This window comes from Lissotriton vulgaris, chromosome 10 (assembly GCF_964263255.1).
Source record: "Lissotriton vulgaris chromosome 10, aLisVul1.2, whole genome shotgun sequence".
Lineage (NCBI taxonomy): Eukaryota > Metazoa > Chordata > Amphibia > Caudata > Salamandridae > Lissotriton > Lissotriton vulgaris.
Genome location: NC_141698.1, coordinates 163278135 through 163294053, shown reverse-complemented (window position 1 = coordinate 163294053; position 15919 = coordinate 163278135). Strand labels below are relative to the sequence as shown.

Genomic DNA, 15919 nt, shown 5'->3' with positions numbered 1-15919 from the left:
TCCGGCAAACAGAGGAATGCCGATAAGGCCGAAAGATAACCTTTGACAGTGGCAACAGCAAACCCTTGCCGTGCCAGAGAAAGAGCAAACAACAAGATATCAGATAAATGAGCCTTTAACGGGTCAACATCCCTCTCCCTACACCAAGATACAAACTTAGACCACCTATACGAATAAATGGACTTGGTGGAGTCACGCCTGGCAGAAAGTATGACATCCACCACATCGCGAGGGAGAGAGAAAGAATTCAGATTGCCCCGTTCAATCTCCAGGCATGAAGGTGTAATGTCTGGAGGTGGGGGTGTAGAACCTGCCCCTCCATCTCAGAGAGGAGGTCTGCCCTGAGAGGGAGACGGAGCGGCGGGTGAGAGGAGAGGTGGAGAAGATCTGTGTACCACACCCTTCTTGGCCAATCCGGGGCGACCAATATGACTTGGGCCCGGTCTTGGCGAATCTTCCTCAGAACCCGAGGAATCAAGGGTATGGGAGGAAACGCGTAAAGGAGCTGACCTCTCCAGCTCAACTGAAACGCATCCCCCAATGCTCCTTGCATCGGATACTGGAGACTGCAGAATGACGGGCAGTGAGCATTCTCGCAAGTGGTGAACAGATCCACCCGAGGAGTCCCCCACATCTGAAAGATGTTGCGAACAACCTCCGGGTGAAGCCTCCACTCGTGGTCGGCAGAGAACTGCCGACTGAGAATGTCCGCACGTACGTTCAGGACTCCGGCCAGATGATTTGCCATCAGACAAATCTGGTGGACCTGAACCTAGGACCAGAGACGCAGTGCCTCTTTGCAAAGACACCACGACCCTACTCCTCCCTGCTTGTTGATGTACCACATCGCGGTCGTGTTGTCCGTCAGGACCTGGACCGACCGACCGCGAAGGGAAGGGAGGAATGCCTTGAGCGCCAGACGTATGGCCCGCAATTCTAGAAGGTTGATGTGAAGCAACCTTTCCTCTGGAGACCAAAGACCCTTGACCTCCAGATCCCCCAGATGAGCACCCCACCCTAGAGTGGATGCATCCGTTATCACCGTGGCCACCGATGGTGGAAGCTGAAAAGGCTTTCCTTGAGACAGATTGCCTTCCACGCCCCGCCAAGACAGATCCACTGCAGTTTCTCTGGAGATCTTCACTGACTCCCCGAGATCTCCGTTGTGCTGATACCACTGCTTGCGGAGGCACCACTGGAGTGCCCTCATGTGCCAGCGTGCAAAGTTGACCAGGAGAATGCAAGAAGCCATCAGACCGAGCAGGCGAAGGACCTTCAGGATCGGAACAACCGCTCCACTGTGAAACAAAGGAATCATCTCCTGAATGTCGCGAATCCTTTGCGGAGGAGGGAATGCACGATATACAGTAGTGTCCAGTACCGCACCTATGAACAGGTTGCGCTGGTAGGGCACCAGGTGAGATTTGGGCACGTTTATCGAAAAACCCAACCTGAACAACAGCTGCGATGTCTCTTGCAGGTGATGAAGCACCTTCTCGGGCGACTCCGCCTTGATCAGCCAGTCGTCCAGATACGGGAATACAGGTATCCCCGACCTCCTGAGATGTGCAGCCACCACTGCCATCACCTTGGTGAAAACTCGAGGCGCAGTAGTAAGACCAAACGGAAGGACCGCAAACTGGTAGTGTTGCGATCCCACCGTAAATCGGAGATACTTCCTGTGCGACTTCAGGATTGGGATGTGAAAATACGCATCCTGCAAGTCGATCGACACCATCCAGTCTTCTTCCAACAGCGCTTGAAGAACCTGCGCAAGAGTGAGCATTTTGAATTTCTCCTGCTTGAGATAGAGATTCAAAATCTTGAGGTCCAGGATTGGACGTAACCTGCCATCCTTCTTGGGGATCAGGAAATACCGGGAGTAGCACCCCTGACCCTTTTCCTGCTCTGGAACCACCTCTATCGCACCTTTCTTGAACAAAGCCAGGACTTCTTCCTGCAGGCGAACAAGGTGGTCCTCCGAACAAAAACCCTGGCAAGGAGGGTAATTGGGAGGGAACTCCTGGAAAGGAAGAGCATACCCATTTTCTACGAGATTGAGAACCCAAAGATCTGATGTAACCGATTCCTAATCCCGTAGAAAATGAGTAAGCCGACCCCCCACCGGAGCCACATGATCCAGAATGGCGGATCTAGGGCTGCTTTGCTGCAGGGGGAGGGGGTTGGTTATTAGAGGAAGAGGAGGAGGAGGAGGAGGCCTGGCGTCCACGACCACGGCCCCTTTGCTTTCCTCTGTAGGTTTTATACAGAGGATTCTGCTGCTGCTGCTGCTGTCCCTGGTACGAAAATTGGATCTGCCAAAACCCTTGTACTTCCTAGCCGCAGAGCCCCTCATCTGAAGGCCCAAAGACTTCGCCGTAGCCCGGCTGTCCTTGAACCTCTCCAAAGCTATGTCAGCCTTCTTGCCAAAGAGGCCTGTCCCATCAAATGGCAAGTCCAACAATGTAGACTGAACATCAGAAGAAAAATCAGAGGACTTAAGCCATGCGGCCCTTCTTGTAGCAACAGTAGAGCCCATAATTCTGGCAACAGAGTCCACCGTGTCCATACCACTCTGTATAACCATACGAGCTGCAGCCTGAGTATCAGCAACAGCCTCGATAAAGTTCTTCCTATCGTCCTCCGGAAGCTTAGGAGAAAGTTGTTTAACAGAGTCCATTAAAGAATGAACGTACCTCCCCAAAAGGCAAGTAGCATTGTTGGACTTCAAGGCCATGCTACCTGAGGAGAAAATCTTTTTTGCAGACTGGTCCAATTTCTTAGAGTCCTTGTCTGCCGGCACCTGAGGGAAAGAGCCCGCAGCCCTGCTGGAACAGGCGGCCTGCACTACCAGACTCTCCGGTGCAGGATGCGAGGAAAGAAATTCAGGGTCATCAGGAGCCACCCTGTAACGCCTTGCCACAGACCTGGAAACCGCAGGAGCAGACAAAGGTCTCTTCCAGACCTCCTTAATTGGTTCAGTCAATGCATCTGTAAAAGGAAGAGTAGGCTCCAAAATTGAAGAAGGCGAATGTAAAACCTCCGTAAGGATGTTGGGCTTGTATTCAACTGTGGGCAAAGTCAAGCCTAGCAACTCTGCAGCCTTCTTAATAACAACATGATAGGGTGCCAAGTCCTTAGAAGGAGCGTCTGAAACGGTTGGCAAACCCCACTCAGGAAAAAGTTCCAGGCCACTTGCATCTTGAAGGTCCTCAAAACAATCCCCCTGATCTTGCAACTCCCCTTCCTCAACCTCGGAGTCCATACACTCCTTCTCCTCCAAGAGGCGTTGAACCCTGCGCCTCGACCACTCCATACGGACCGAAGTCGATGGATCCGGCAACGACTCCGACGGCGCCGGAGCCTACGTCGAGCGAGGAGCCGGAGGACGGGAAGCACCACGATCCGAATCACCACGAGGCCGATCCGGAGTCGGCGAAGCCGCATGCGAAGTCGACGACCTCGGCGGCGCCGTACCGAGCCAAGGAGTACAAGGCGTCGGCATAAACGGCATAAAGGGGGCCGGGGCATAAGCCTGGGGCACACCCAAATTGAAAGACAAAGGACCCATGGGACCAACATGCGCACCAGAGGGGTACATTGCCCTCGAGTAAACACCAAACATGGCGTTTAAAAACTGCGAGGGATCCTGACCTGGACCTGGAAAGGGTGGGTACGAACCCAACGGCCGCTCCGAAGGAGGCTGATCTGGCAAAGGCGCACCCTGGTCCTCTTGCTCTTCAGGCTCCACAACCGGAGTCGGTGCTCGAGGAACCTCTTCTTCATGCACCGATGAATGGTGCGACTCCAGATCCTGTTCCGGCTCTTGAACTGGAGAACCAACGTGAGATCGAGCAGGAGAAGGAGACACGAAGTCCTTGTGATGTTTACGTGACTTCTTCCTCGAATCCGAAGACTCCTTGCCAAAGTGGTGTCTGGAGTGATGTTTACTCCTCTTATGCTTCTTTCTCGAGGAGCCCGAAGCATGGCCCGAGGCCGACTTGGATCCGGACCTCGACCTCCCTCTGGACTTCGATCTCTCTCTCGACCTCGACTTGCCCCTCGAAGCCGACCTCGACTTCGACCGCGACAGCTGTCTCGACTTCGAGCGCCTGGACACTGACCTCGAAGACCTTCCGGCTTCCCTTTCCTTCACCTTTGCAAGCAGAAGCTTCGCCTCCCGCTCACGCAAGGCTTTGGGGTTCATCTTGTCACAGGAACGACAGTTCTTAACATCGTGACCCGAACCAAGACACCACAGACAGTCGGAATGCGGATCGGTGATCGACATCATCCGGGAACAGGAACCACATTGTTTGAAACCTGTCTTCCTCGACGACATCTTCGGCGTTGAAGTGAACTCCAACAGAGAAACAGAATCAGCTAAACAGCGAAAAGATACAAAAGTATCGCAGAAGATCCCAGAAACCGTTAGCGTCGACGACGCGGAAAAAAGGGAACTGACGTCATCACGCCGACGTGGTCCTTATATGGAGTCGGTGACGTCAGACGGAGTCGTGAGCGATGCCGTGCTCCTATGACGTCGTCCACGCCGGCGTGCTACGAAGAATTTTCCGAACGTTGCTGGCGCAAGGGGGATATTCACAAGGTGAGGAATCCACACGGCAGATGTATCTATCAGAACTGTCATTCTTAAATCAATGGAAAATAGGTTAATTCTTCGGCAGATGCAGCAAGATGTGTTGGCTCGAAATGCCTCCTGCCGAGGGGTCATCTTCATGCCAACATCACTATGCTGGCTTTGTGGAACAAAATGTAACAAGCACTGGCAATGCCAATAGGTTTGACCTTGGCAGGCTAGAGAGAAGGTACATTTTTTTTACTGCAAGAAAGTATCACAAAAAAGAAAAGGTAAATACCTAAACGTGGCCAGCATGTGTTTGCATTAAAAATATTATAGTTAAGAAACATTCACTGATATGGCCATTTTATTAGTGTTTTTATTAACTAGTCTTTCAGCTGTGCCATGAATTTCATTATTATCTTTGACGGAGAAAGAATCAATCACCGGATAATCAAGCATACAGATCAAAGGCTGCCACAATGTTCCCTAAACACTTTCTAACTTTATAAAGGAAACAGAAAATAAATCACCATTTAGACGGGTATAACTATTTAAAGTTGATATAAAAAAACTAAAATGAAAAACCATACTTGGAATAAGGTATATCACTGAAAAGAAAGGAAATATTTTTAGGTGGAGGTGAACAATATGCACAGGGTTTGTGAAGTCACTCAAAGTGAAAGAACCGAATGGGTAAAGAGGATCGACCCGTTGCCCTGTGCTGGATGCGGTAGTGGGCAGAAAGCAAAATGTGAATGACAATATAACAGACTAATAGATGGGCCTTAATAAAAAAAAAACTGTTGGTCCATTGTATTGTTAATGTGTTTTTTTAAACCAGTGGACCGATGAAACAGCTAAAGCTGGCTCAAAGGCCAGACCTAAAAAGGCACTATGCAGGAGGAGTCCTGCTGCACAAAATTGATGAGGTAGTTTGCCTTCTAGATTTAATGATACAAAAGCAAGCATACAAGAGGGCAACCTATGCTAAGAAATGCAACATGGCAGTATATATGCATTGACGCATGCATGGAGAGATTTGCACCAAAGTAGTATTTTCCAGGCCCCACACTGTGAGACTGGACACCCAACTGTTAGGATAGGAGAGACCATGAATATATGAGTAAAAGTTTTGCAAATGTATAATGAGACGTGAGTAAGCAGTTTTATGTAAACAAAGTGCACACATTCTCCGTTGAGTTAAAATGTAAAGACACAGGCATGCAAACACTGCAAGTTTCTACAAGCTATACGTATTAAAGTAAAGGATGTAACAGAATTAGCTACTGAAGTCTTTATTTAAAAAATATATTTATTGCACTATTCTAGGACCAAATCGAATATACTGAAGTTTTTCTTTTATGAAAAGGAGACATGCTTTTTTCAAAACAAATTATCTTCTTGTTTACACCTATACATGTACTCAATTTAACTTATTTTAACTCTTACAAGCAGTTTGTGAACTTAAGGATGGCTTCCATTTTGTGGACAATGTGGAATATGGTGAACTGGCTGGTGTTTTAAACTCCTTTGTGTTTAAGAAAGTGCTATCGCAATCACCAGCCCAAGGGCCTGCCATGACTTTGCATATCAGCCAACCCACAGTAAAGAGCCAAGTCATCTGTCTCCGTGGAGTGTGCCTAATGTCTGTTCACAGGAGTTAAGAATCTTATAACTGGGATATGGCCTGGTTATAGTGCTTAATTTGAGCCAGCCAGTGGTTTCTGGTGCACTGCACCAGCACTTAATTGACAATACCAGCACTTATGACAGTCTGTTTTTTTTTTAATTTAGATATGAGCACAACAACAGCTGTTTATTCAACATTCCTTAAATCATTACAATCTCTTTTGCAAGGAATAGTACTGCATCCTCTTTAGCTAATATATTAATCCCACCAACCATCTGCATGAACTCAGATACTCGCCTACTAATGATCACACCTAACTCATATCAATTTCATGTACCAATAGGAAACTTAAGTAATGCACAGAATGGTTTCCTCAAGACTACATAATTAATCCCAATAAACACAGGACTATCACTAACCTTAGGTTCTCAGAGCAGTGCTGGCTGGTGTAAAGCTCTTCAACACCTCATTGTTACTGGTAAGCACTATATAAATGTGAGCAAAATACAATACAAAATAATGCCTGTTTGCTTTGCAGACATGCAAAGCATGAAAAAAGATTGGAATACTTTTTTTTACTTCATAGCCAAAATCTAAAGTGCCCGCCAGTGTCTTTCAATACAAGTGCACAAGGTGGCGGCCATCTTGGAATTTATTTTCAGATAAACATTCCAAGATGTCAACTCATGCGTGCTCACACGCCAGAAGTAATCTTTAATTTATTTTGTAATCTTTTAGTATTATTGTACTGGTCTAAGATGGCCAAGGGCCACTAGGAATATAAAATTAACAAATAAAGTATGCGTGAGATGATACACAAATATACAGAAGTGATCGGTGAGGTAGCCATGTGCATCTGTCGTGCTCTTGCAAAAATTGGTCAAAATAGTGAGTGGGAGAAAAGAAAAAGCAGATGCAGAAGATATCAGTTGAGCTGAAGGGAGTGGGGTTCAGAAGGGAGTAAAAAGAAATCAAACAAATAAAAATAATAATTTCCTCACGTCAGCAGTGGAAACTGGGAAGGATACAACTTCTCCACACACAGACCATGGTGCAGAAGAAATATTCCTGGGGGGAATTACAAAGAAAAATGGGGAGAAAAGCCACTGAATAAGGAGCAGGAAATTGAGATAGATGAGAAAGCCATCTGTCACAAGCACTGGCCTATCCTGAAGCCTTCTCTACGCATATTTTAAAGTACTGGATACAATGCTATCTATGACAGTGCTAAAACTGTCTTCGGAGGAGACCACAAAATGTTCAACCAGTGGGGGCTAATAGAAAAACCTGGACTAGTTAAGTTATCCAGGTACTAAAACAGTAAAGTGGTCTTGTTTTTCTGTCACTTAATAAGGCAATTTATACCTTAAATGGCGATTACACAGTGGTAAATGCTCTGATTCCACTGCCCTCTGTAGACCCTTGATACCCAGCACTTTCAGTTCGTAAACAGCCCTCACAACTAAGCTGTCACCCCGCATGCAATTACAACGCGGTTGTTACAACGACTCGTTGTAACAACGCATTCCATTACCCCGCAAGTCGAAACAACGACTTGCAAAAGGGGGATAAGGTGTTGGATTTAAAATCCAACACCTTCCCTACTGTCCGCACAGACTGGAGTAGGAATAGTAAATAATAATATTCCAACATCCAGCGCCCCCCTCCGCAAGTCGTTGTTCCGACTTGTGGGCTAATGGTATGCGTTGTTACAACGCGGCCGTTGTAACGACCGCGTTGTAATTGCATGCGGAGTGAAGGCATGCGTGAAAAGGAGGCATATTCCTTTCAGTTTGCTTCTGTTATTGGATTATTTCTACGTTCCGTTATGCGTTTTGTAGTTCTGTATCTGTATAATGTTTTAAGCACTCTTAAGATGTCTGCAAAGCGACATTTCCGCAACATACAAACACACCTATATTAATACATGTGTTGCATAGGAGTAAATTGTGCGCCTGAATATCTCAACATTTTCTTCTCTTATAGGATATGCTGCAGTTCATCCTCAACCAGAAGGAAGGAACAAAAAGCCAGGTCTGAAGCACTGGCTGATCGACAAATGAAATCAATGCCCGGTCTTACAAGAGGTTACTGACTGTAATGCCTTATGACCCAGCCGGGACTAAGGAAAAGCTTGAAGAAGAAGGCACATTGTCTCCATAGGAGACCCCACAAACGAACACACATGCAATGAACTAATACAAGATTTTAGGAAACTTTCTGTTATCTGCACTATACATACTCCATTTTCTTTCTGGCTGTATTGAGCATCAGGGAGAATACTAACAAAGGAAGTTAGCCATGGTACAGAGAATGGCAGAAAGTAAGTACTGGCATATATAGATACCATTTTCAACTGGATTCACTTGCATAGGCAGTAGAAGCATGTCCATGGTGTGTAAGGATTTGCTCTCGCCACAGAAGGCAAAGACCTGGTAAATGCATCTGTTTATCTACATTAATCTGGACTAGGGTAATTATGCACTTGGGTATGCGCCACTGGGTGATTGTGCCCCTACACTCACTTTTGACTTGCATCCTTCTACTTATGCTCACAATTCTGTATAGGAAGCCAAGCGGCTTGCGAATACGCATGTACAAAGCCATCTGACCCTTGCACCGTGACTCTGGATTTCCTGAAAGTTTGCCTGAATATGACCACTAAACTGTTCCTTAAACTTGTAGCATAGGGGGCAACACCTACATACGCTGTAAAAAGAAAAACATCACATTGAAAATGTGCCATAATTTGTAAGTTAATGCACTGTGGTATGAACTATTATGGAAATACTTAAATAATTTACACCCACTGTACAGAGACTGGTTGAGTTTTTCCCTATGTCAAAACGCAAACTCTTCAATCATATCTGAGGAGTTTCAGACCCGGCACCTGGTCCTCTCAAAAGTTGGGAAATGTACCTACTCTAAGAGTTGTCAACTATTGGAACCTGATCATGCCACACTGCCTTACCGTGTTCAGCTAATCATAGGAGAGTGTGGGAAAAAAAAGTCAAGAATCGCAAGAAGGAAAACGTGAGAACATTGAGAAAGAGCCGCTAAAAAGAGGCATTTTACTGATGTGCCTGTACACAAAAAGGAAACCTTGTATGATAAAAGAAACGCATGCAAAGATATTTTTGCATTCTAAAGGGCACGATGGATCCCGAGACACGCTTCCTTTGTATTTTTAGTTCAAAGGACAAAGTGACTTGAGAACCACTGATCAGATTTCCACTGAAAGCTTCATGATTCCACCCCCTTCTGTGTGTACTGAATTTCCCATATATACAGTAAGTGGAAGACTTGCTAGTACTAACATACGCTCGACATGCTATTGACTGGGTTCGTTATCAAAAGGTCTTCAGTTTCTGATGTCTGATGCTGCTTTTTGGACGGATTGACCCTTAGTAAATCACCCCAAAAACAAAGCTGACTTTGGCAGGCTCTGTATTGATGCTAAATCAATTTCGGTGGAAAAGCAAAGCTTCACTTTAAAATGAGGACTCCCACTAGTTCCCAGTTGCTTGAATAAAAGTTTGTGCTTTTGATCACATGAACAATGATATTCTCTTAGGTGGTAAAAGCATTTTCTTTCTTAAACCCCTTTGATAACTTTGTTCTCTTTTGAAGCACTTCACAGACATATCATGCTTAGTACATGTCCTAGAACGTGCACTTCTTGCAACCCTAGCCATAAATCCCCAGTTGGTTTCAAGCCAAAATCATATTCATTGTAACTTTGCCGCTAATTCTTCTGGCTGTGCCTCATTTTATGAAAAGAGCTACTGGCGGATAAGACAGTGTGCAGATGTTGCCTTCAACATTCTGATGCCATGTAAGCCCTAACCCTTGGTACCTGACTCACAAAGTGAAACATGTGCGGTGCAAAAGGTATGTCATGTGCATCTTCTGCAAATGTTTGCAGGATCAGGAGAAGTTGGCTGACAGATGAAAATATGAAAACTCTTGGCTGCAAACCTTTTCCTTACTGGTGCACGCAGATAAATTCTGAAACTCCTCCCCAAAGTTATTCAAACAATCACCTACAATGTTGATATCCCAGCATAAACCAATTTTTTTTGTGTGACTAAGGACACTCTAAACTCTGATCTATGTGACAAGGTATTCTATGTTATCATTGACGTCTGTGTCACTACCAATTTAGATTTATAAAAAATGTGTTAGGAGTTTATTTTGCCTTATGTTTTATTCTTCTCTCTAAATGATGGGAATTTAAAAAATGCTGGCTTTTGGCTGTTTTGGTTCTCCCAAGGGAAAAAAGACATGCACAACTTTGTAAAATAAAGAATAAAAATCTATTAACATTCAGATTTGATTGTAAGTCTGTATTGTTACACACATCACCTACTTTTGGTTGCTTGTTTAGCCCAAAATGCTTCCACCTTCTCATGAATGTGTTCACTCTCTCTGAGGGACTTCTGCCACTGACGCAATTCCTGCACTTCTGGGCTACGACGTACCTGCAACGACAATCATACAGTACACATTGTCAAGATCCAACGTAAACACCACACTCCAACTGAAAGGGCCCAACAAAACAACGCAATACAATCAATACTACTGAGATGGCGGATAAAGATGCACAAGATCCATTTTGGTGGTAAATGTGCACCAGTCAATGATTGTGATAGAGTTTTTGTTACTATACAAAGATATATATGACTTCATAGATAACAAATCATGGGATACTATTACTGAGAACCCAGTTGACCTAAACTGTTTAATACAAATTTGCATGTGTAAACTGCATTATATTTTCTCAGCCCGGTAACTGCCACCTCCTCGAAGCAGGCCCTACAAGAATAAAGTAGGGTGGCCGCATGCCACCCCCCGGAGCCAAAGATGGCTCTGGGGGGTCCCCCAGGGCAGGCCCCCAGGGCAGGCTCCTGCTATGTCCCGGGGTGCCCACCTGCAGGACATAGCTGTTTGCCGTGGCTTGGCGGCAACTTTACATCTACTTCCAGCAAGTGGGAGCACAAAAAATGCTCTTGCTTGCTGGAAGTGGAGCAGAATTGCTTTCACACACAGGGAGCGGCCTTTCTAGCAGCTCCCTGTGTGTGAAAGCAATCCAGGCTCCCGCAGGAGGCAGGGACCGCAGGGGCCTTGATGCTTCCCCCAGAGCCCCCAACAGATGTGAGTGGGTGTCCTAGGTGGGACCAGGGCAACCACAATGGCCTCTTGGCGCAATACTGGCTGGGGTGCTGAGGGTCTTCTGGCACAAGGAACCCCTCCTGCTACCTCCTTTAAGTCCCACACACCAGGATCGCTGAGAGGTCTTCACAGGACATGCCCTCTCTCTCCACCACTCTGCAAACAAACCTCCTGGCGCACTACTGGTTGGGGTATGAAGTCCCCTTGGATGCTGAGGGTCCTTGGGACCAAGAACCGCTCCTGTTACCTCCAGTAAGTCCCACACATCATGATTGCTGAGAGCTGGCAAAAGGCCTGCCCCCTTTCTCCACCACTTTGCGAATGCAAGTACTAGTTAAAAAAATATAGACATTCACTTAAAAAAAACAAAGGTTACAGGGACGTTATAATTATACTCAGATTTCATTAGCATAAAACCAGAGGAATTCAGCCGTTAAAGTTGCCTGAGCTAACTGTACCTTACGCCCCAGCAATGCAACTGCTTATGAGCTCACATATTACATCACTCATGACCTGGTCAGGGACACCACTGATGAAATCACTGATGACCCCATCCACAGAACCACTCATAAACCCACTCACACCTCCATACAAACTCTCGTACTCACACTCACAAAACTACTCAAATACCCATTAACAGACCCATACGAGGGATTGGGTCCCCAGGGATGATATCAGCTTGGGAAGGCCCCCCTCCCCAACTCTTTAGAAAAAAAAAAAGGCCAGGCCCAGGGGAATGTGGGCCCTGAGGTAGAAATTGGCCCAGGAGGAGGGGCATGCTGCCCCCTACGATCCTCTAAAAAACAAAATTAAAAAAAAAGGCTGGATGGGGCGTGGCTAGCAGCCGAGCATGGCGGCAGCCTAGAGGACCAGCTCCGAGAGAGAAGCGGCCTTTCCTGAAATACGTAACCTAATCCGTGGCTAATTTCGAACTCTAAAGGAGGGACCGAAGGCCTAGGACCGGGCAGTGCTGGCGGCAAGAACTCCGACACAAATCCGACACTGGACGGCAGAGATACAGCCGAGTGTCCCAACGGCCCGGGATCTGACCAGGATCCGGGGACTCCAGTGATCGGAGAAGCCGACCGGAAGTGCCATCGAGCCGGTAAGGAAGAACCGGAAGTGCCCGGTGACCGGAGAGTGGAGATCGCGGCGACCTGCAAGATTGCTGCGGCGACCCTGAATGAGGCGGAGAAGTGACACAACAGGTAGCGAACCATCGGCGGTGGGGCAGCGGAGAGAGCCGCCGCCAACACACTGAAAAGAAACGAGGCACGGCCGGACGGTCGGGTGCCGACACAGGGGAGCATCGGAGCAGGAACGGAGACCGCGAAGGCGGCGGACAAACTCAGAGAGATCCCCCCTCCCTCCGTACTGAACCTGGCTGAGTGGCGGGCGGGTTCCGGTGGCATTTGCGGCTCAGAAAACGGGCACAAACCTGGTGACAGTGGTGACCGACGCGAGTTGCTGGGGGCCCTACTGACCAGCCCGGACAGAACTAACATAAGCCCTGTGGATCAGTGACCTCGGTGGCGCACCAGAGCACACAGCGCAAACAATCGGAGGAGGCCGCGAACGCGCCGGGATGCGCATCTGCCCTGAACAGACAGCTGAGCGCCATTAAATGCAGTTACGGGGCGCAGTCCCGGTAGAGACAGCGACGAGAGGTGCCATCACCAGGAGCGCCTCTGCCCTACGCCACGCTGACCTGAGTAGGAGCGCTGCTACATAGCCGCACGTGACAAGCAGGAAAGACCGGAGAACTGACCGTGAGCGCCTACGCTGAGGTACCATAGAGGATCTGAGTGAGACACGTGTGGAGCCTGCATCAACCGAGACCCGGCTGGATGAACGGAGGAGTGCGGGTATGAGCCTGAGTGACGGCTAAACGGGGAAAACACGGCTGCTCCCCCCCCTGGACCGTCCCTCGCGAATACCAATCGGTACTGGTAAGCAGTAGAGAAATAATAGGCACCATGGCGGGTAAAGGCTCCAAAAGTGGCACGACACAAACTCGTATCGAACGATACGCCTGCGACAAAAGTGCCTCTCCCCCAGCGGACGGAAGATTAAACGCCACGAGAACGGCAGACGGTGCAGGGGTAAAAAAAGCGACACTGGACGATGTGATGCGGACACTAATGCAGGCACAAACCACGGTGGGCTCCATTTCCACCGAGATAACTCTCATAAGAGCGAAGTGGGGTCGCTGGAACTGGTCACGAAATCATTGGTGGAGGATGTGTCAGAACTACAAACGGCGATGGAGAAAATAACGGCAGAAAATAAAGCACTGAAAGAAAAGCTGGACGACCAAAAAGGGCACTCTCGGAGGAGCAACATAAGAATCCTCGGAGTTCCTGAATCTGAAGGTACCAGAGCAACTGATCTCTTCGTGGAAGACATGATTAAGTCAAAACTCCAACCTAAGGGTCTCTCGACCTTCTTCTTGGTCGAGAGGGCGCATAGGGTGCCGGGAGGACGGCCAAAACCAGGAGCATCTCCAAGACCTATTCTGGCAAGACTATTTAACTTCCGGGACAGGGATGCCATCCTACAGGCAGCGAGGGTATCCCCTCCAGTGAAGATCCAGAACTCCACTCTGGCCTTCTTCCCGGACTATACAGCGGAGGTGGCCCGTAAACGGAGGACGTTTCTGGAAGTTAAAATAGAACTAAGACAAAGAGAGATCCCGTACTCCATGTTGTTCCCAGCTAAACTGCGGGTGGTGGAAAACAGGACATGGTTTTTTGACAATCCAGAAGTAGCCCCAGACTGGCTAGACGGCTGGAGACCGACTTCTCAACCCCGCCGCTCGGGCAGGAACACAAATGATCAACGTACGGGAGACCGCGCGGACATCCAAGCGGTGGGACCAGAGGAGGCGAGACGCTCACCAACGAGAGACAGTGTTAACGGGGAGATAGAGACGGAGGAATAGCAGTCCGGTGGGTACGGAACATTTATTAGTAATGGAAATGCCGCGTGGGCTGCCATGGACACTGGGCTGAGGACCTCCGAGGAGGGTAAGAGGGGTCGCTGACTCCGGAGTGTTCTTTACCGACAACGAGCAAGTAACTTTGTGTTTCTATGTGGGTTGGGTTAGGCACTCTGCTAAGTTGGGGTGGCAGGCAGTTCAAAGTCCGTGTAGCAGGGGGGCAGGGAGGGGGGAATTCAGGGGAAAGGGGGGGTAACAAAGTTTAATTGTTTGAACTGTTTGACTCTTAAAGATTATGCGAGGTACAACAAACGGCACAATGTGCTGGTCGATACACGCTGGACACAACGGCATCAGTCCAAAGTACAAATAGGCCCGTCACTACAGGCAAGAAATAACAATCATATGGATGGGCATAGGCCAGGAATACTGGTGCCGTTCCATATGGGGATCATGTCTGTCTTTACAAACAAGCGATGGCACAAGATGCACAGACTGATAACATAGAGGGGAGTCCTCACTCGGGGCCGGTAACTCCACTACAATTGATGTCCTGGAATGCAAGGGGCTGGGAGACAAGATAAAGAGAGGGTTGGTTCTGCAGGGTATCAGAAGAATAAATCACGATCTGATCCTTCTTCAGGAAACACATCTAGTGAGTGAGGCCAGCAAGGCCCTAGACAGACGAGGTTACCGCATGATAGTACACTCAGACTTCACTTCGGGATCCCGGGGGACAGGCATTTTAATGAAGAAGACATCCCGGTTCATACTACAGACCACCAAAATTGATGATCATGGCCACTTTGCAGCAGCATGTGGGCAATGGGAAGGAAAATTCCTCAACGTAGTGTCTGTCTACATTCCACCGGTGCTACATGCGGCTGCACTTCCAGACTTGGGAAAGTTCCTGTTGGAACTCCCGGAGGGAGATATTGTAGTGGGGGGAGACTTTAACGCAGTGGCTCATAATACACAGGATAGGTTTCCGGTCCGGACAAAGACGCCTGGCCCGTCCCGCTTCAGTGAATTCATGGAGGCGCAGGGACTACAGGACATATGGCGACATCTTAACCCTGAAGGCCAACAATACACTTATTACTCAGCAACCCATAACAGCCTATCCCGTATTGACTATTTCCTTACATTGGGAGAGGGCCGCCTCACGATAAATGACATGAAGATTAGGCCCCGGGGTATCTCAGATCATTCTCCTCTAACGCTGAGCTTGTCATGCTCTGAAAGAGCCCGCAAAAGAGTATATCCAATTTACCCAGGGTATCTTAGGGTACCGCACATCCGTAAGGAATTGATAAAGACGGCCAGGTACTACTTTACAGAAAATATAGATTCTGTAATATCCCCCCACGACCTTATGGGAGGCCTATAAAACAGTGCTACGAGGGCAGGCGATTACGACAATAGCAGGACACAGACGTATGCAAAAAAAGGAACTGCTAGATTTAGAACTAAAACTAGAAAAGGCTAACGCGGACCACATGGCAAACCCAACAGAGGATACGCTTCACACGCTTCACCTCTGCCAACAATTACATGACGACCACCTTAGGCGACGGACGGTTGAGAACATAGA

The 15919-nt window shown here is 47.9% G+C and overlaps 2 protein-coding genes across 2 annotated transcripts in view; one reads left to right on the top strand and one right to left on the bottom strand.

The window, feature by feature from the left end:
* The window catches only part of GPRC5B (G protein-coupled receptor class C group 5 member B), a 183795-nt gene extending 173251 nt beyond the window's left edge, over positions 1-10544 (top strand). Inside the window, exon 4 of the mRNA XM_086940791.1 lies at positions 8202-10544. Within this exon, the coding sequence (XP_086796917.1) occupies positions 8202-8255 (54 nt within the window). The 3' untranslated portion in view covers positions 8256-10544. The remainder of the gene's footprint in view (positions 1-8201) is intronic.
* The window catches only part of IQCK (IQ motif containing K), a 647452-nt gene that overhangs the window by 57962 nt on the left and 573571 nt on the right, over positions 1-15919 (bottom strand). The window contains exon 13 of the mRNA XM_086940789.1: positions 10585-10696. Within this exon, the coding sequence (XP_086796915.1) occupies positions 10585-10696 (112 nt within the window). The remainder of the gene's footprint in view (positions 1-10584; positions 10697-15919) is intronic.